The sequence below is a fragment of the Pezoporus wallicus genome, unplaced genomic scaffold (assembly GCF_028554395.1).
Source record: "Pezoporus wallicus isolate ANWC-B61680 ecotype Strahan unplaced genomic scaffold, APGP_CSIRO_Pwel_v1 contig_6401, whole genome shotgun sequence".
Taxonomy (NCBI): domain Eukaryota; kingdom Metazoa; phylum Chordata; class Aves; order Psittaciformes; family Psittacidae; genus Pezoporus; species Pezoporus wallicus.
The window spans coordinates 538,704-558,702 of NW_026638608.1; the positions used below are offsets into that span (position 1 = coordinate 538,704).

The following is a 19,999-nucleotide window of genomic DNA, read 5'->3' on the forward strand; positions in this document are numbered from 1 at the left end:
AGCTAAAAAAACACGTGCTGGGAGTTGAGCAGCACAAGATGGGGCAAAGCTCCAGGGAGCATGTCCCCTCCTCCCAGCCAGACCTGAGAGCAGGAATGCCGCAAGCAAGAGCATAGGCACAGGCCAAGGCGACGCTGCACTGGTGTCCTTGGGGTGGAGAGTTAGAAAACACTGGGAACAAAGTGAGTGTGTCCCGCACAGGGAGTGGGGGTCCCCTGAGTTACACCACCGAACCTGCAGTCCTGGCTGGTGGCCACAGACAGCATCCAGCAAATGGAGGGACGCGGCTGCGGGGCTCAGTGTGATGCTGCTCTGTGCCTGGAGCTGTCAGGCAGCCCCAGATGGTGGTCCCAGCTCCCCCAGCGCATTGCCCTGGCAGGGCACAGGGGCCAGCCCATGCTGCGCCAGCAGCCCCTGCACCAGCTCCAGCTCCTGCTCCAGCTCCTGGGTGCCACAGCCCAGCCCTGGCACGGTGGCAGCATCTTCCCCCAGCACCTGCAGCGCCTGTGCCGCCAGCCGGGCCCTCACCAGCAGCACGGCCATGGCTGCGTGCAGCTTGGCACAGCCCAGTGCCTTCATCCCACAGCAGGCAGCGGCTTCTGCGGAGAGAGCAGGCAAAGGAGCTATGAGCATGGCAGAGCTGGCCTGGGGACAAGGACACCAGCTTGCCTGTCCCAAGGCTGCACGCTGTGCCGTACCTTGGCTCCAGTGCTGCTTGCAGTACTGCAGGTCGTGCAGGACACCGGGGCCTGTGGCTGTCAACCAGTGCAGAGCCGAGGCACGGACTGCAATGCTGGTGGATGCCTTCTCCAGGAGCTGCAGCAGGATGGGAAGCAGCTGCCGTGCCAGGACAGCCGGCTCCGCAAAAACATTGGGTTCATCCTCTTTGTACAGGCTGACGGCTCTAGGGGAGAAAGATGAGGTACAAGTGAAGCCAAAGGCCAGCCCCATGGTACCCTGTGCTCCCCTGTACCTCCTGCCCACAGGTCCGGCAACTCACTTGTTGGCCTCCAGCTCCTTCACGATGCCCCTGAGATCTAGGACAGGGAGGTGCTGCAGCAGCATGTCAAAGGTTTCAGGGTGCTCCCCAAACTCTGCCAGGAGGAGCCGCAGGAGGCCCTGCAGCCCCACGTTGTCCTGAACAAAGACGCAGCTGTCGTGGAGCAGCTCCCCAGGGTCCTGCTGCAGGAGGCTGGCGAAACCCGCGGCCTCGTGCCGGACCTCCCGCTCCTCGTCTTGCAGAAGGTGAATGCCCACATTTATCAGCCTGGGGAGAGGGAAGGGAAGGGAAGGGAAAGGAAGGTCACTGCACTCCTCAGAGCACCCCCAGCCTGCCTGGAGGGGAGGGAAGGATGAGACCTCCTAGGGGAATGTTTCCCCGAGGGCCTTTTCTCCCGGGTTGTGAAAGGCAGAGCCACCACCCAAGCGCTGGCAGCTGGGGAGGGCAGGGACTGCAACAGGGACTGTGGGACCCAGCAGTGCTATTTGCTGCACAGAAAGGACTGGTTGCTTCTATTAAAATGCCACCCACAAACGTTTTGTAGGCTTGGGTGCTGCTGATTTTTGAATGAGTGGGGTTTTCTTTAAATCCCCTGAGTTTTTTGTAGGGGACATCCTTCACAGTCAGCTAACCCACAGCACCCTGGGGCTGGGGCTCCAAGAGCAGTGCTATTGGGAATGCGTTGCAGCCACGGGCAATGGGGATGTATGCGGCCAGGGGATGTGCTCAGTGACCTACCGCAGAGCCACGGGGACAAGCACAGGACAGGCAGCACGCAGGGACCGCCGCACCACGGCAGCACCTGCTGTCTGCAGCGAGCGGGCAGCCGCCAGCCGCAGCTCCTCGCACGCAGCGGAGCGGCTGCACTCCTCCAGCGCCGCGCACCACCGCTGGACCAGCGCGCCGTCCTCATCCCCAAACCTGCCAGGGAAGCACAGGGAACTCAGAACACCTTGAGCTCCATCCAGCGGATGGCAGCTACCGCCTGCCCTGAGACTGCAGGACCCAGATGCAAAGATGCGATTTGTAAATCATAGAAGCAACTCATTTGGAAAAAGACCTTTAAGTTCATCAAGTCCAGCCACTACCCCAGGACTACCAAGACCACCACTAAACCCGGGCACTAAGGGCCTCATGTACATGTTGTCTGAACACTTCCAGGGATGGTGATTTCACCATTGCCCTGGGCAGCCTGTTTCAATACCTGACCACCCTCTCAGTGAAGATTTTTTTCCTAATATCCAATCTAAACCTCCCCTGGTGCAGCTTGAGGCCATTACCTCTTGTCCTGTCACTTGTTACTTGGCAGAAGAGACCGACCCCCACCTCACTACAACCTCCTTTCAGGTAGATGAGAAGTCACAGCTCTGTTTCCAGCAAGGACTAAGGAGAAGTCTCCTGGAAGGGTTGGGCTGAAGCCTTGGCAGCAGCAGGGACCTACCAGTGGGTGAGCAGCAGGCTGGCAGCACACAGCGCCTGGAAGAGGAGATCGGGACCAGGACACTCAGTTTCTACCATGTGCAGCAGCATCTCCAGGCATGCTGCCGAGGAGCCCTGGAGCTTACGGGAAGCTTCCTGGGACCACGAGGAGGGGTCTCTGTAAAGATGCAGCAAAGCCTCAAGGTACAATCTCAGGAACTCTCTGTCCCTTCTCTCTTGCAGCACCGACCGCAAGCTCTCCTAGTTGACAGTGGGAAAGAAGGTACATGGTTAGTGGCCCTGACACAACACGGTGGCAACCTCAGCACAACCAGGCAAGTGCCTGCACCCTCAGCCCAGGGAGCACTGTGCTTCTCAGAGAGCACCCAGGGTCCCACCTGCACAGTGCATTGGGGACCTTCTGCTTTACTTAGTGACTTTTGAGCCTTGCCATACCAGCAATGTTAGCCCGAGAGCCTTCTCCAGCTCCTCACACGTTCCTTCCTTCCTGGCGATCGCCCAGCTCAGGATGGCAAGCTGGACATCAGGATTTGACTGCTGGACAAGTGAGCAGACAGCACCAATCCTCTTGCTATCCGCCAGCCGCACTGCCTCACTGCACATGAAGCGGGCCATCGTTTGGTGGAGTACAGCCAGGCCCACCTGGAAGCAAACCAAGATTCCCCTTCCAACGCTCAGCCTCAAGTGATGGGACCCATGTCCCACCCCAGGCTCACTGCCAGGAAGGCCATGGCCATGCTTGTCCTGGCAGGCAGTGATACCTGCAGCTCGACACATCCTGGCTTGCCTCCTGGCGGGAGGCTGCCCAGCTCGGTGCTGATGGCATCATGGATGCTCTGGGCCAAGCTAGGGCTGAAGGATGCGGGCAGAAGGGTGAGGACCCGGAGGAAGGCATCACGGATGAGCGGGCAGCGCTGGGCAGGGGTGAGCAGCCAAACACGTGCCTCCAGTTGCAGAGCCACAGGGTGCAGCATCTCAGCCGACAGCCTGTGGGGAGACACACTGCTCACCACGCTGCTCACCACGCTGCTCATCACTGCTCAGCACAGGGCGCTCTGTGGCCAAAAGCTGCGTCTTGGTGCAGAGTGACATGGGCAGGGGCATGGCACAGGAACACTCACCCACTGGTGCCCGCAGTGGGCGCCAGCAGCGCCTGCATCTGCAGCAGGCGCCCATGGACAGCATTGTGCGAGCGGACCTGTCTGGGTGTTGTGGGGAGCTGCTGGGCCAGCTGCAGGAGGAACCCAGGGCGCCGGGGCAGTGGGATGACAGGCACCAGTGCCTTGGCAGCCATCGCTCGCACAGCATAGATGGGGCTCCCTGCCAGCCCCAGCAGCGGCTCCAGGAAGCGATCAGAGGGGCTGTAAAGCAAAAAGGACACCACACGGTGATGCTCTGGCTGGAGCAAAACCCCCAGAAGACCAGAGCCATCCCCAGCACCACGAGACCACATCCCATCGCGGGAGCCCTTGGATGGGGCAGAGCATCCCCACTGCCCCTTACCTGCTGGGGCCATCAGCACCAGGCTGCAGCTGGGCCAGGAAGGTGAGGATCGCATGGAGTGCAGGGCGCAGGCAGGGCCCCGCTGGCATGGGCCCTTCGGCTGCCTCCAGCTCTCCCAGCAGCACAGCCCCCAGCTGCGGGTGCTGCCCCAGGAATGCCTGCAGGCTCAGTCCCTCCATCGGGCAGCTCTCCCCACGGCTCCGCTGCTGGCCCAGGAGCCGGGATGTGAGGGCACCTGCACAGAGCATAAATCAGCATCAGGTCCCATCCATTCCCTGCCCGATGCCCCACACTTTGCCCCAGCCAGGTTGGAACCCCACGAATCTCTCCCCTCGGTACTCACTGAAGAGCTGGATGGCTGCATTCCTCATGGCCCAGCAGGGCGAGCCAAGGCCCCGCAAAGACAGGGCCACCATCGGCGTGGTGTGCCACAGCAGCGCGCTGCCCAGCCCCGTGCCATGGACCAGCGTCTGCAGCACATGGAGGGCACACACCTGGGGAGAGCATGAGGGGCTCAGCAGCACTGCACGGGGAGGGGGCTTGTGCTTCTGTGCAAAGGGAAGGTCAGGGAAGAGAGGGTGGGACCAAGGGGCCATCAGCTCTTGGGCTGCTGTGGTCTCTGCACTAGCGCAGTCTCACAGACTCACAGAATGGTTTGGTTTGGAAGGCACCTTGAAGCTCATCCAGTTCCAACTCCCTGCCACGGGCAGGGACACCTTCCACTGGAGCAGGTTGCTCCAAGCCCCGTCCGACCTAGCCTTGAGCACTGTCGGGGATGTGGTTGGGCTGGGGTACCCAGCGCAACCCCCTTTACAGGACCTGGCACAGGTCACCCTGTCCTCAAACAAGCTATAGCAGCCAGGAGGTCAGTGCCCACCGCTCTCACCTGGGGGAGGTCGAGGGTCTGGTCCCAGTCCTGCGGCAGGGCTGTGCTGGCCAAGGCCAGCAGTGTCTGGACACAGTGGGTCAGCAGCGGCCGTGCCTGCGCCGGGGCCTCCCCGCTGACGATGCAGAGGAAGAGCACGGGGAAGCCGGCGGCACGGCGTGTGATTGAGCTGCTCCTGGGTCCGCTCAGTGCTTCTAAGCCCTGAGGAACAAAACCCATCCAAAATACGGCTGGAAACCTGCTGGCCAGAGCCTGCAGCTGCTCTGCAGGGGAGGGCATCGGCTGCACCAACCTTGCACTGCAGCAGCCCCAATGTGGGGGAACACAGGGACACAGCCCTGAGGTTCCCCAGGGCACAGGGGAAATATGGGGCAGAATGAGCATGGTACCTGCTCCAGCATGGTCTGCGGGATGGCCTGCAGCTCCACATCTGGGTGGTTCAGCAGAGCGGCACAGAATTTGATGAAGCCGGTGCTGCAGCCCTCCACTGCTCCCTAGGGCAGAGAAGTGTCAGGCCCCCCCAGTCCCCAGAAACCTCTTTGCAAAGGGGCAGAAGCAAGCAGGAAGACATGATAGTGCGGGGACATGATGGGATTTGACACTAGGATGCCAGATGGGGCTTCCAACTGTGCCCCATGTCCTGCCCCAGATCAGACCCTGCCTCACCCTCCCTGCACACCAGTAAGAAGCCCCAGCTACTGGCCCAGGGCAGGGCAGCAGGGGTAGGACACGCTCTTACCCAGTGCCGACACCGCAGCAGGATTTCCCGGAACACCCTTGCGGCCATCTGCAGGGTGGGCAGTGAAAGCAGGGGCCCCGATCCAGCCGGCAGCCCTGGGGCCAGCAGCAGCTCGGCCAGGCCCCCCAGGAGCAGCCCTATCTCCTGGGAAGAAGCAGAAGGTCACCAGGACTGGCAGCAGGGCTGCCCCATTCCTGCCCTGCCCCACCACTGCTCCCTCGGGGAAGCACAGCAGATGCTGCCACCACTCCCAGCATGGGCGCTCTCGGTTGCCGGTGCTACCGACATGGCCATGAGCATGCACAAGCTCCACAGCATGGCAGCGTCCCTGCCAGCTGCAAGGTGTGATTAGCAGAGATGGCCTTTTTCCAGGCATCTGGTGAGGCTGTGGAGGAGATGCTGTGATGGGCGGCTGTCAGAAGGGGGCTGTGATGGGTGGCTGCAGGGCTGCAAGCTGGGAAGACTGGCTCTGCCACAGCTGGGGTCTGTCAGTGCCTGGGAACCAGCTGGGTTCATAGGGGCAGGCAGGGACGTGGCTGCTTTCAGTGGTCACATCCTCCCTGGCAGGGGTGAGGATGGGTCTGGCAGCTCCAAGGTAAGGGCAGAGATTCACCCTTTTGTCTCCCCAGGGAGGGTGAATGCCCCAAGGGGAGCTGAAGAACCGGCAGGTGGGGTGGGCTGGGTGGTGGGTGCTGTGCCGGGCTGCTCCTCTTTCCAGTGCTATGGGGAGGGGTGCTTACCTTCACTGATACCCAGCAGCAGGTCAGGATCAGGCTGTGTTCCTCTGACAGCAAGACTGAGTCCTCCTCTTCTTCCTGTACCCTGCCTTTGCCCAGCATGATGAGGGAGCCGATGGCGTTCCCCATGTCTGCAAACGATGGGGCAGCAGCTGTGAAAGGGAGAAGCCTGGTATGAATGGGGCAGAGCCTGTGGGGCATGTGGGGCAGAGGGAGAGGGATGTTGTTGGGGGTTTGGGGGACCCGCTGTCCCATTTGGAGTGACATAAATGGCAGTGGCCCCTGTCTTGCAATGTATGCAGGTATGCTTTGCCCTGCTGCTCTTCCTGAGCCATTGCTGTAAGTGCTCCATCAGCCCCTGCTTTCCCAGCTACTTCAACCTGGCAAGTGCCTTGATGCTTCTAGAATGTTCTAGCCTTTACTTCTGCTGCTGTTCTCACATGCAGTTGAGAAAGGGACTCGGACCCAGGCACCAGTCACTCTGCTCCTGCAATTTCCAGAGCATTCTGCAGCACCCTTGCCCCAGGTGTCCTGCTTTGGACCTCGCTCCTGGGCCAACCTCTGCCTGGCCCCACTGCTGCCCCTGCTACAGGCAGCGAGCCCAAAGTGCATTCCCCAGGCCTGGAGAGCTGCTGGGTCAAGGATGGCTGCGTCAATGGCTCCCGGGGCTGGTTCCCCCTGGGGACACGCTCACCTTGCTCATCAGCACCAGGGCCTTGCTGGCTCTGCAGAGCTCCCAGGAGGAAGGAGGTGATGTCCCTTGCCGTGGTCACGAGGCGGGTGAGCAGCTCCTGCCAGCTCTGCGCCAGCTCCGCTGCCCGCATGGAGGCAGCCACCTCCGGCACGTGGAGCAGGCACCTCCGCAGGGCTGCGATGACTCCTGCACAAACACCAGCTCTGGTCACAGCTCCCCTGCCCAGCCTGAGGCCGGAATGGCTCCGGGGCAGGGAGTGAGCAGGGCCCCTGGGGAAGGGGCACACTGGGCAGGTGGTGCAGCAATGCAGGGAAACTGAGGCAAGGACAAGGCATCAGCACTGAGTCCTGCCTGCTCCAGACTCCCAGAGCAAGAGCTGCTGCAGGAACCGCTGGGGCCGTACCGTGCATTGGCGTGGTGGCTGCTGCCTGCAGCAGGTCCTGGCGCGCCGCAGCGTACTGGGCTTGCAGCATGTGCAGAAGGTGCTGAGCAAAGCACAGGCCTCGGTTGGGCAGAGTCAGGGGTGCTTCGGCCTTCAGGGCCAGGCTCTTCATGATGCCGCTGTCTGACCTGGGGGAAGAGGCAGATGCTGCTGTGAGGACAAGGGAGTTTTCTGTCAGTCTTACGCTATGCAGCTCCTGCACCCTGGTCCAGCTCCCCAGTGCAAAGCTATTTCAGACCCAAGCCATTGCTGCCCTGAGCTATAAACGCAGATCCTGGTGAGACACCTGCGCTGCGGACACACTCTCGGGGGCTGCAGTGCCACTGTGGGGAGGGGAAGGCTGTGAGCTCTTACTTCTGCAGGATGGTCTTCATCAGCACAGCTCCGGCTTCAGCTTCCTGCACTCTGGGGCTGCCCAGGGTGTCCTGGGCCAGCTGGAAGAGAGCCAGGGCGATGGGCTCGGGGAACACAGGGGGAAAGTAGCGCACGAGCAGCTCGGAGGCCAAGTCTCTGATCTGTCAAGACGGGGGGGATTGGGAAGAAGGAAAGCAGCCAGAATGGGGCAGGAGGGAAGCGTGGTGGCCTTCCCCTCCAAGCCTGCTCGGCGCTGAGGCATCTTTATGATCTCGCCTCGTCTTTACAGGCTCACCTCATTAGTGCTGTCCTGCAAGCAGCTCAGCAGTGCCAACAAATTGGGCTGGGAGAAGAAGTCCCAGCAGCTGCTCTGCCTGGCGTAGCTCAGCAGCGTGGCCATGGTCCCTGCGGTGGGGACAAGGGGTGGTGTGACAGAGCTGGTGGGGAGCACCCCACAGCTGAGAGGTGATGCTCATACTCACGTGGGGGCTGGCCTTTCCTCTTGTCGGGGCTCCACGTGTCTGTGCAGGTCTCCAACACAGCGGACAGGAGCAGCAGACCTGTCTTCTTCCTTTGGAAGTTGGAGCCTGGGCTGAGCGAGGCGATGCTGAGCTGCAGCAGCCACTCCACAAAGCCTGCGGGCAGAGAGCATGGCAGCGAGTGAAGTGCATCCCGCAGGGCTCTGACGGAGGCTGCGGGGCGGCCGCCTCACCTACTGCCTGTGCAAGCTGCCCCTCTCCCTCGCTGGGGTCGGGGTCTCGGGGCTCCTTCCCCCGCAGCTGGGCCAGGGAGCTGTCCCGCAGCCGCACCAGCGCCTTCCTCACCGCCGCCTGCAGCAGCTGCCGGAACGAGGAGGAGTCGCAGTTGAGGTTGAGGGGCAGGAACTGCCGCAGCAGCCGCACCTCGGTGCCCGACAGGGTCTGGTTGGTGCTGGGGCTGCAGCAGAGCAGCCCCATTGCCGCCAGCCGCACGCCCTCCTCGCGGGCCCCCAGGCAGCGGCAGAGCCGCTCCAGCGCCTCGCCGTGCAGCGGCAGAGCCCCCGCCACGCTCTTCTGTGCCTTCAGCAGTGAGACCCAAGCCCGGAGCGACGCCGTGTCCTGGCCACTGAACCGGGCGGCCAGAGGTGCCTGGGCGGCCGGGAGCTGCCGCAGGGTCCAGGCGAGCAGGTAGTTGGCGGCGTTGCTCTGCAGGATGGGCAGGGGGGAGCAGAGCGCCTGGGAGAGCAGCGGCAGCCAGCACAGCGCCCACCGCTCCGCCACAGCCTCCGCAGAGCCCCGCTGCTCCGCGCACTGCTGCCGCACCAGGGCCCTGTAGACCTCGGCGGCTGCAGGACACAGGTGGTTGGTGGAGAGGCAGCTCAGGAGGTGCTGCGGCAGGTCCCGGTAGGTGTCCAGCACCTGCGAGAAAGGCAGACAGCAGCAGCCTGTCAGAATGAAGGCTACATGGGGGGGGACGGGGGACGGACCACACTGTGGTCGCCCATGGCACTGAGCATCTCTGGTATCCCAAGTGGCTTTTGGCCAGTTTTTGGTGGGCATCAACAGGCAAAGCTTCCCTCCCTGCTGGTGGTCCCCAGGGATGCATCGCTGTTGCTGCAGCTCACTACCCCACCAAGGATGCTGTCCCTTGGGAGATGCTGTAAGGGCCTCTCTGGCTGGAAAGGCTGCCTGCCGGCATGGCTGAGCTGGGCAGGAGGTGACAGGCAGCAGGCAGTGGCTGTGCCACCCTGGCAGCAGTGACAGCTGGGACAGAACTTCCCTGTCCCCCCACCTTTCCTACCTGCTGGCTGCCCACATAGGGGACGATGGCACAGAGGGGCACATATCTGGCTTTGATTTGCCATGGCATCGAGACCACCCTCTGCAGCATCTGTTGGTAGAGGGGTCTCTCCTGGTCCTGGAAGTGCTGGCACTCAAGGTGGTAGATCTCCAGGAGCAGTCGGAAGGAGCTGTGGATGAACTCGGACACCCCTTCCACCTGGGGGCAGGACAGTAGCAGGAGTGGTTAGGGTGGGCCCCCTCTCCTGTCTTGCTGTCAGGAAAGACCCTTTGCTTTCCTCTATCTGTGGACTTTCAAGTACTGGCTGGCAACCGTGGGTTTAGGAGCTGGGATGTGGGGATGCCAGGCAGTGAGCCAGCAGATGTAGACAGACAGGGACTGCACCCATGGGTGGGTGAAGCACTGAGACACGGCCCTGAAGAGGTCATGTGTGACATGTCCCAGCCTCAGCACCATGGGTGCCTCTGCCCTGACAGAGGGCAGACACAGGGAAGGGGGTTGAAACAGGCTTTACGGAGCTGAAACAGGCAGGGGTGTGTTATGGGCAGGGGAACAGGAGCGGAGCCGGGTCAAGGAAGGGCTGTGTCTGGCTGCTGCAGCACCCTGGCCTTACCGGGGTCTCAGCATTGTCCCACACCAGCTGGAGGAGCTGCTGGAGGAGCTCGGTGTCCTGGGCCAAGATGCGGGTCCCCTTCAGGGACCAGAGAGCAGGCAGAGTATCCCGCAGGCGCTGCAGCCACAGGGCACAGGCTGCAAAAGAACAGAGCTCCACTGCAACCCTCACCCTGAGACCACTCTGCAGCAGAGCTGGCACACGCTGCTGGGCTTAAGGACCACATGTGCAAAGGGAAAGGTTTCCCTGTTAACTACACAAGAGCCCAAGAGCATCCATTGTGCTGGAGCAGAAATTAGCTTCCAAAACAGCTGCCAGGATCCATAAAGCATCTTCCCTGGGAGCAGATGAAGTGCCATGGGTGTTCCGTGCGGCATTAGCACAGGGAACCTCTCAAACCTCCCCACCATAGGGAGGTCATCGCTTATTACCTTGGAAGCAGTAGTAGTGGCAGTCCTTCTGCTCCTTGGTCAGGACACACATAGTGGGAAAGATCACATCCAGCAGCAGACAGGCCTGTGGGAGCACAGTGACTCAGGGAGCAGGCAGGGGCAGGCTTTCCAGGGGGAGAAAACCCCACCAGTGGCTGCAGCCCTCTCCAAGGGCTCTCTCAAGCCTTGGCCGCTGGCTTGGAGCTCTCCTACCTTGTGTGTGAAGCTCTCCAGCTGGCAGCTGAGGATGTCCACCTTGCAGCACGTCAGCAAACCTCTGGTGAGCACCAGCTTCTCCAGCCCATCTGGCTCCAGGACCGTGGGGGTCTCCACTGCCAGCTCCCCAAACTTCAGCTCCCCTGTGCCTGGTGGGAAAGGGCTGCATTGGATGGCAGAAAGACTGCAAACCCCAACACTGCTCTGAGTGCAGACTGCCCCAGCTCATCCCAGAGAGCCAGATACAGCAGCAGAGTCCAGCCTGGACTGCTGGTGACTGGCACTGGTCTCTGTCCCCTCACACCCTGTCCATGACACCCCCATCCCGAGAGGCCATCCCTGGCTCGGGATGGAGCACGCACCTTGCTTGGGGAGCTGGAAGAGGCCCAGCACGGCACTGGCCCCATGCTCAGGCTGGGGAGCCATGTTTACCAGCATGCTCAGGGCTGTGCCCACCAGCAGCCTCGTGTCCTTGTTCAGGGCCTGGACTTGCAAGGGAGGCAAAGGCACAGCTCAAAACACCATTTAAACCATTTAACCACCCCCTCCACGCCCATAGGGGCAATTACACAGGGTCCCTCGGACACCCCAGACACTGGGGCTATCCCTGCAGCTTCCCTCAGGGAGGGAAATGGGGAAAGCACCCCGGAAGGATGGCACTGCTCTGCTTCTCGGGCCGGGCAGCACCATCCCTCCCCGGGGCCATACGCACCTTCCCCCACACCACCTCCAGCAGCATCCCCAAGAGGCTCTGCAGGGTCTCGCTCTTCCCCTCTGCGCTCCACACCAGGGGGGCCACGTCCTTCGGCAGCGCCTGGAAGAGCTGGAGGCAGGCCTGGAGGAGCAGGAGGGCCGGGGCCCGCGGGATGGCTGTCAGTATCCCTCACCTCTGAAAGAGCTGTGATTCCCCAGGGATGGCCATTCGAAGAGGCTCTGTGCGTTACATCCCTCCCGCGCATCGCTGCCGGCGCCTGGCCGGTCCTTGCGGGGGCTGATCCTTCCCCTGCTGCCGGATTTGGCTCTCACCTTGATGACCAGGTAGCCCCACGTGGTGCTGGGTGCAGGCTGGCTCTGCAGCACCCAGCGCAGGGTGGTGGCCAGGCGCTGCAGCAGCGGGGCCAGGTTCTGCTGCCAATGCTGCCGGCCCAGGCTGCTCTCCTCCATGAACAGGCACACTGCAAGCGAGGGGACAGCATCAGCCCCTGCCGCTGCCCACAGCCAGCCCTGCTCCCGGTTAAGCCAAGGACCGTGCTGCCGGTAAGCAGGGTGAGGATGGGGCTGGGATGCAGGGGATGCTCTGGCTTTGTCTGGTTTCCAGTTGTCACAGAGGGGGTGAGCAGAGCCATTGGGTGCTACTGGGGTCTCTGCAGGGATCCCACAGATCCGGCTGATCCCTGTCCCCTCTCCCACGAGCACAGAGGACCCGGTCTGGGTGGGCAGGGGTGTCCTGTGCATTGGTGGTGTGGGCTGGAAGAAACCTCTAGAGGGGAAGGAGCAGAGACTGACCTGACTGAAGGTCCCCAGGAGACAGCACCTGTGGGGGCAGAAGGACAGTTTGTCCCACATGAGAACATGCTGGGGCTCAGTGCCTTGGGCAGGAGGGTCCTGCCTGCACCTGAAGCTGTCCCAGGGGTGACCAAAGGGCTGGTGTGAGGAGCAGCCATGTGTCACCAGCTGCAAGCAACGTCAAACCCCCGCAGTGGTGGGAAGAGAAGCAAAGGACCCCGGGCAGCCCAAACCAGGAGGTCCCTGTCACACACGGGTTCCAGCCAAGCCCCTGCAAAGCCAGTGCCACCACAGAACCGGGGTTCTCTCACCTCTCCCTGCGGGGCCAGGCCAGACAGCAGCAAGCCCACCTCCTGGGCCAGCACGGCTTCCTTCCCCACTGCCAGCTGGGTCACGATCTGCCAAGAGACAGCCCAAGTCAGTGGGTCTGCCCAGACCCCATTAGCTACCCACTGCAGAGTGCAGCTTTCAGGAGAGCAGGGTGGTGGCACTGAGGCCCCTTTGCTGGTGAGGATGCACTGCATGAGAGCTGTGCCACTGCAAGCACAGCTGGGCGAGACCACCACTTGCACTTATGGCTAATAACTGCTCTGAAGCTGCAGCCCTGCCAGTTGCATTACGGACCTGTTCCAGTTTCTGGAAGGAGCTGGAGTTGCTGGTTGCCTCCATCTGGAAAGCCAGGACACAGCGGAGCAGAGGCCTTGCCTCTGCCTCACCCAGCGCCTGCAGACCCTCGCTCAGTGCCCGTGACTGCAGCAGAGCCTCCTCCAGGTGCTTGTCTCGGCATCTCTTGGCAGTACTCCTGAAACAGGATGAGGATGGGGTGAGGATACCTTGGGCTCAGTGGGGATTAGGGTGGTCATGCCCCATCTTAATGTGGATTGGGATAGGGGTGCCCCAGCTCAATGTGGATTGAGGTGGAGGTGCCATGGCCTGGTGGAGATTGGGGGGGGGGGGGAAGGAGGTGCCCCAGCATGATTTGGAGTAGGGGTGCCGCGCCTTGACAGGGATTAGGGCTGGGGTGCCCCTGCTTGCAATGATCCTCTCTCCCAGTTGCACTCAGCATTGCATTGGGTCCGTTCTGGCGAATACAAGCCCGCGGTGGGGCGGTGGGGCGGGGGGTGTGGGATGGCAGAAAGACACAAAAAATCCTACGAACGGCTGCTCCGCTGCTGCAGAGCAGGCTGGGAAGGAACGGTGGCTCTGGCCGGGTACGGAGCCGAGCTTCCCTCCCTCCGTCCCAACCCGTGCCCAGGGGGATGCTCGGGGTACCCATGCCCGGGACATGCCGGTATTCGCGCCAGGGGGGGATGCTCGGGGTACCCGCGCTGGGGGATGCCGATACGCGTGCCCGGGGGGATGCTCGGGGTGCTCCACGCCGCGGGACTCCCGATGGACCCGCACCCCTGGGGGGATACCGGGAGTTCCTCGCCCGAGGTCCGTCCTCTTACCCGGCGAACTGCCGCAGGCATTGCAGGCAGGAGAGCACCGGCTGGGCGATAGCCAGCGCCCCGTAGAATTCAGCGCAGGCCTGCGCCTCCCGCTCGGCTCCCATGGCCGGGGACGGCACCATAGAGCCTGCGGGATGGAATGGCCTTTGATTCATGAGAATGATCATCAAATCCAAATGGTTTTATTTGGGTTCTTTTTGCCAGTTGGCACAGGGTTGAGCTATTTTAACAGGCGCGATTTTGAGGTCCCCAAACTGTTCCATGATTCTGTAATTTCTGTGTCTTTCTTAAACCCCTGACTAATGCATCCCACTAAGCATCACCCAGCAGCTGCCACAAAAGTGCTTCTTGCTGGTTTTACCCTTGACAGATGTTTTTTCCCCTCTATTATTTCTTACAGTGGCACTGGGCAAGTGATGGTCGTGGGCAGTTTGCATGAGGTGGCATCACAGGACAGCAAAGCTGGCACAAACCAGCATCTGAACTGTGTGACCAAGAGGACACTGAGATGTGGCTCCGTTGGGCAAGCGCTGTGCGTGGGCACAGAGAGGCCCCTGCCTGTATATTTTGGCATCATTTGCCAGCAGCATCCATCCCTGCTCTGCTTTAGAAACCAGCCTGGAAGCCCAAATCCAGCCAGGGGTCCAGATTTATCCTGATTGCTGCCAAAATCACCAGGGAAGCAGCACAGGGTTTACCCCAGGTAAGGCAGAGCAACACAGGATGATGGTCACGTCCCTCAGACCTGCTCCTCCATTCCCTGAGCACCACGGCCAACCCACATGGGGGATAAGGGATTGGGGAGAAGGGCTGCCAAACCAGAGCCCCGTGGGTGCCAGCAGCCAGGCAGGGGCAAGGCAGGGGAGGGTTCTCCTGTGTTTTAGGGTCTCCAAAGCTCCTGTTCCCATCCCCTTGTGCTGCCTGCAGAAAGGGGGGCCGAGGGTGGGAGAGGGGGATTTTTTTCTGGTTTCACCATAGGAAGGATTTTCGAACCCTATAAAATTCCCTTTTGACAAGTGAACGGCGAAAGCAGATTAACCTTTTTGCTAATCCTCTATAATGGCTTTAGAATCTCCTTAACCAATAAGAAAATGATAAGAGCCTGTTTCTTTTCTTTTTATCTATATCTATATTGTCCTCCCTTGTCTGCACGTTTTTTCTTTCTTGTTTTATTTTCCTTTCCTTTTCTAATATGAAATAGCCCAGCGATCCTATCTCCTGGAGGCTCAGTAAACAGACCATCAGAAATCCCTTTCCTTTATTCCTCTCCGGTAACAGGGTGCAGAGAAGTGGCAGCCGATTGGGATTTGATTACCAGCAGCTATCAAAAGTCTCTTTGTAAGATCTGGGTCCTAAATCCCATAATTCTTTGATAAAAGAAGTATTACCAGTCCATTTTCTGAAGTGAAAGGTACGGGAGGAATGAAAGAAAGCAATCAGCAGAGATCCTAATAGGCTAAGTGTGTGTGTGGTGGGAAGCAGGGATGGGCAGAGGAGGCCAGGTGAAAGTGTCCTTTGTTAAGGATGGGGAAGGAAAATTAATCTGCTTTGGGTGTATGATTATTACAGCCAAGAGCAGAAAGGGTCTGATCCTACATCGGGTCACGACATGTCCCAGCTCACCTGCCTACAGTCCCTCTGGAGCAGCACAGTGTGGGGAGCAGAACCTGGCCCCACATCCATTCCCATGTCAGTGCTTGGGTACGTGCTTAAAAGCTGGGAGCAAATTGCAATGATTCCTGGCATTAGTGGATCCCCAATACCTCTCTGGAGCACTGACACCTTGGCAGGGCAGCAGTGAACATGTCCAGACCTGATGGCTACAAAGGTATTCTCCTGTCAAACCTGTAGAAAACGTGAAGGTTCACAGAGCATGGTTATAACTTATGTTATGCCACTGGAAGAGCTGAAAAAGAGAGGCAGATAAAGGGACTGAAGAAACAATAGTGGTTTGGTTTTAAGTGAGATTTAACAGAGATTTGAGCATCACAGGTAGGGTGGCTATGGGACATCCCTTCCCAGCACTGGGAGACCAGCAGGCAGAGGAAGGGCAGGCAGAAAGCAGAGCCCAGGAGCAAAGAATGGGGACTGAGAGGGGGCTCTCCTGGAGACTGGCTCTCGTTTTTGAGCAGTGCTGGAGCAGTTGCTGGGCTATTCAGTGTGAAGTCACGAGGTGCCACGAGGACCTTTGGTGTGCAGTGGTTTCACAGCACTCATTTGTGTGTCTCCCTGCTGTACTGGGAGTGAGACTGGTATCTTCTTTCCCCTGCAAAGAAACACCACTAGGGAAAGCGTTCCTGAAGCCTTGCTTAAACCACACTGAAGGCAAGAGAAGTTGGGTTTAAATTTCCCAAGCAACCCGAGCTTGACCACATCTTCTCTCTTTTAACTGGAGCTGCTCATTTCAGTTACAAACCCAAGATGGAAGGTGTCCTCTGTCCTCCTGTGGATCGCATCTGCCTGGCCTTGCTGTTTGCCCTCAGGCTGGTTGGTGCCAGGCGTCCCCTCCTGTCCCAAGCCACCTCTCTCGGCCATGGCCTCACCCCAGTTTCTCTCACTGGACAGAAGAAGCTGGGAATTGAACTGATGAAGCTTTGGGGAAGCCTGGCTGCTCCAGGCAGCATGTCCAGGCTGCTCCGGGCTCGCTGAAGCATCCATCAGCTGTGGCACCCTGCCTGGGCTGCTGTGGGACCTCCCTGCCTGCCTGCACATGAAGGCAGTGGGCAGCAATCATTCTCCAGCATTGCAAATGCCAAGCAGGGCTGAAGCTCAGCTGTACAGAGGTGGCTCCATGCCACTAAGCTGTGCCACAGAGCTGCCGCAAGCTGTCAGTAATCTAATTTATTAAGGGCTTTGAATCCTTACAAAGATTATGCTGGATACATGCAAAGCATCTGCATTATCACTGTGATTAGGGCAGCAGAGGTGGAGGAAAGGGGAAGGAGGGAAAATACAATTTCTCCAGTTTCAGCAGAAAATAAATCAACTTTTGCAGAGAGTTCTGGCACAGCCAAAGGCTGTGCTATCATTAAAAATGATTTTTTATTAAGCTGAACTCTCTCCTCTCTCATATTGTGTGATATGACAGCTCTCTTTTGATGGGAAAGCTTTCATTTGCCCAGAGAAAGGGATAATTTGCTTCTTTTAAGGAGTTAATCCTCTGGTCCATTTCTGAGCTGGGAACAGCTATCCTCCCCCTTCCTTGGATCGGAGGCTGCAGCACAATGGAGATCATAACCACCTCAAATCTACACCCGAGATGGAGAAATCAGATTTCCTTTTCCAGTCATTTTTGTGGGATTAGCTAAATCTTAGATCCACACTAACCCTTCACAAAGCTGCCAAGATTAGTTAGAATTTATTTTATTCACAGGGGGGTTTATGGTTTTCTTTCCAAAGGGATTATATCTCTCTCTATATATATATAAATTTAGGGTGGCTTCAGTCATAAAGCAGCTGGGATAGAAGGAGAAAAACTGTGTGTCTGTATAAAATAAAATCTCAGCTGTGAGAGTGACAGACACTTGAAATGCCAAGACAAAGCAGCGATTCCGGATGTCTTTGCCACTCCATTTCAAAAGCTATGTAAGCTGTGTTTTGGCTTGTGAGACCCCACTGTGGAGTCAGAACACAGAGGGCAAATCCCTTCAGCCTGAGCTCTCCATTCCTGTGGCCACTGCTGCTGGCAGAAGATGTCTTCAGAGCCAGGGTCAGATGCCAGCACCGACAAGAGAGGCGTAAAGAAGCCGTGTTCATTCAGCATCGAGGACATCCTCTCCAGCCCAGCAGAGAAGAGGCCCCAGGTCCTGGTCCCGCTGTGCCTCCGGAGCATCTTGGACTGCACACCCATGGGTCTGTGTGAGCTGGAGACCATCCCAGCCAGCTCCCTGCAGGAGGAGGAGGAGGAAGAAGAAGAGGAAGAGCTGGAAGGAGCAGGCTGCAACTGCTGCTGCTGTTCTCACACGAGCACCCGTTCCCTGCAGGACTCCCCAAGCTGGCTGGGTGAGTGTTTGGGTTCTATTCATGGCACTGGGCTTGTGAAGGGACTGGTGCCAGAACCATGTGCAGGGGAAAACCTGGGCATTGAGTCACAATACAGCATTTGACCTGCCACCACAGTGGTCTCAGATCCCAGCTCCAGGAGCTGAGCTCCAAAGAGCAGGCACTTTTACCTGCAATGCTACCAAGGCTTGAAAGGCAGCAGGTTCTATTACTTGATATTACTGGTTTAGTGTAAAACATTTGAGACATGATGCTTCTAGGGGTGGAAGTTCTCTGCGAAGTGCGGGGCTCCATGGTTGTGATGCCCTAAGCCCTTCTCTCGCTTGCATGGTGATCACACAGCTTGTCACCCATGCTGGCTGCCTCCTGCCAAACAAGATGTGCGGATGAACTTCTGCCTGAACTGCCTTGAGGAAGATGTGTTTCAGCCCCCCACACCTAACGGTGCTGCGGTACATCTCCCCTTGCAGACACCCGGTTCCCCTGGCCCATGCAGCTCTTCCACTCAGCAGCCAGGGTCTGTAAGAGTCCCCAGGGGAACCCAGCCGAGCTGCAGAGTTGCCACCAGATCCAGCGCCGGACGCGCCGGCACCGCACCATATTCACCGAGGAGCAGCTGCAGGCTCTGGAGACGCTGTTCCATCAGAACCAGTACCCGGACGTCATCACCCGCGAGCACCTCGCAAACCGCATTCACCTGAAGGAGGAGAGGGTAGAGGTGAGATCCTGCCTCCCGGTAGGGTGCTGTTTGCCCCCAAGAACACAGACCAGGGGATGCAGACCCAGGGCCTCAGTTTAAAAACCATTGTTGGGTATTTGACAGAACACTGTTTAGGTCTGGCAAACAACAGAGTAATAGGAAACAGATCTGCTGGGCTGGTTTGTTCAGGTATCTGGCCCCACAAACTTACACCCTCTCTCTCTCCTAGAATCACCTGTATAAACACACAGAGGCCCAATTCAGCTCATCCCCTCACTGAAGTGTTTATTCCTTATTTACGTGATCTGTGTGACTTCTGAATTTGCCGGGGGGGAGGGGGGGGGTCACAGTTCTCTTGTCCCCCTTACATGTACTGAGCAAGATCGCGGGGGAGAGGCTCACTACATTCTGTACCATACCCTTATACTGGGAGGTGTATTACAGTACGCTAAAGCTTATGCTGTACAGTCCAAGGGTGTAAGCTGCTGTCTCCCTTCCAAGCAACACATGGGATGTGAAATTTCTTTTCTTGCTTTACGCTTTACAGGTGTGGTTTAAAAACCGTCGGGCCAAGTGGCGGCATCAGAAGAGGGCGTCCGCCTCGGCACTGATCCTTCAAGGCACCAGGAAGTGCCCCGAGGAGAGCTGTTAGCGGTCACAGGCTGCATCTCAGCAGCTGCACGCCCAGCGCACCCATTTCCCATAGCTGACAGGTTCTGTAGGGGGTGACCCGAGGGGGGACTAATGAGGCAAAAGGGAATCTGTGATTCCCAGAGGATGAGGGCAGCTGAAAGCAGACACGGCACATTCACATCCAAGGTTCTCTCCCAGACCTAGCTCATGTGGCACGTAACTCGCCAGGCATTGACCCTCAGATGCCAAGGCCCGTGCAGGGGACAGAGCGATGCCAGTGTTCAGTGTGTGTGCTTCAAGAGGAGGGGAGACTCCTCTCCTCGTCTTGCTCCGTGCGGGCAGTATTTGTGCTTGTTTCACTGCTGTACACGTGCAACACACGAATGAATGTTTCCTACTTCCAGCACCTCCATGGCACCTGCAGTTGCTTTTGGGGCTGACCCTTAACAACGACACCGGGCCCTCCCCATGCAGGAGGGGACCCCGCGCTGCGGTGCGAGGGGCTGGCACAGCGAGCGCCCTGCTCTCCCCGCACCGCTCTCCCTGTGCGCGTCCCGGGCAGGGCCAAGCACAACGGCGGCAGCGAGGCAAGTGAACGCCCCCGTCCCGCCGCTCCGTACGCGCTGGGCCGTGCCTCGCCCACCGCCGCGGGCCGGCCTCCCGCGGCCCCAACCGCCCAAGCGGCGGTGCGCGCTCCCCGGTGCGCTGAGGGGGGCTGTGGGCAGAGGGCTCCGCAGCGCGGCACAGCCCATCCGCGTGGCACCCGCCAGCTCCGCTACGACGGAACGAGACCGGGCGGGTCCTCCCTGCCGGCAGGGGGCGCGCTGCCCGCCGCCAGCACGGCTCCGTGCGTCTCTTCCGTGGGCGGGCCGG

General features: G+C 59.4%; 2 protein-coding genes across 3 annotated transcripts; one reads left to right on the forward strand and one right to left on the reverse strand.

The window, feature by feature from the left end:
- Positions 1 to 9: 9 nt before the first annotated feature.
- Positions 10 to 13,912, reverse strand: LOC130600214 (thyroid adenoma-associated protein homolog). Of its 2 annotated transcripts, none has more exons than XM_057411332.1 (31): positions 13,792 to 13,912; positions 12,965 to 13,142; positions 12,652 to 12,738; positions 12,341 to 12,368; positions 11,861 to 12,009; positions 11,547 to 11,669; positions 11,197 to 11,317; positions 10,832 to 10,983; positions 10,619 to 10,703; positions 10,188 to 10,324; positions 9,575 to 9,772; positions 8,508 to 9,192; positions 8,278 to 8,430; positions 8,091 to 8,200; positions 7,796 to 7,956; positions 7,403 to 7,569; positions 7,000 to 7,185; positions 6,309 to 6,436; positions 5,569 to 5,712; positions 5,219 to 5,323; positions 4,830 to 5,030; positions 4,287 to 4,437; positions 3,944 to 4,178; positions 3,562 to 3,801; positions 3,202 to 3,427; positions 2,876 to 3,082; positions 2,442 to 2,680; positions 1,739 to 1,921; positions 1,001 to 1,267; positions 699 to 904; positions 10 to 599 (listed from the first exon to the last, which is right to left on the reverse strand). In XM_057411332.1, exons 1-31 carry the CDS (start codon positions 13,893 to 13,895, stop codon positions 328 to 330), a joined length of 5,628 nt encoding a protein of 1,875 aa, XP_057267315.1. In that variant the 5' UTR covers positions 13,896 to 13,912; the 3' UTR covers positions 10 to 327. The 2 variants fall into 2 exon arrangements, with proteins under 2 accessions (XP_057267315.1, XP_057267314.1); XM_057411331.1 differs by having other exon boundaries at positions 6,309 to 6,457.
- A 2,215-nt stretch (positions 13,913 to 16,127) lies between these two features.
- Positions 16,128 to 19,269, forward strand: GSC2 (goosecoid homeobox 2). Its single transcript, XM_057411325.1, has 3 exons — positions 16,128 to 17,793; positions 18,264 to 18,511; positions 19,041 to 19,269. The coding sequence occupies exons 1-3, from the start codon at positions 17,484 to 17,486 to the stop codon at positions 19,143 to 19,145; spliced, it is 663 nt and encodes a 220-aa protein (XP_057267308.1). The 5' UTR covers positions 16,128 to 17,483; the 3' UTR covers positions 19,146 to 19,269.
- The last annotated feature ends 730 nt before the right edge of the window (positions 19,270 to 19,999 follow it).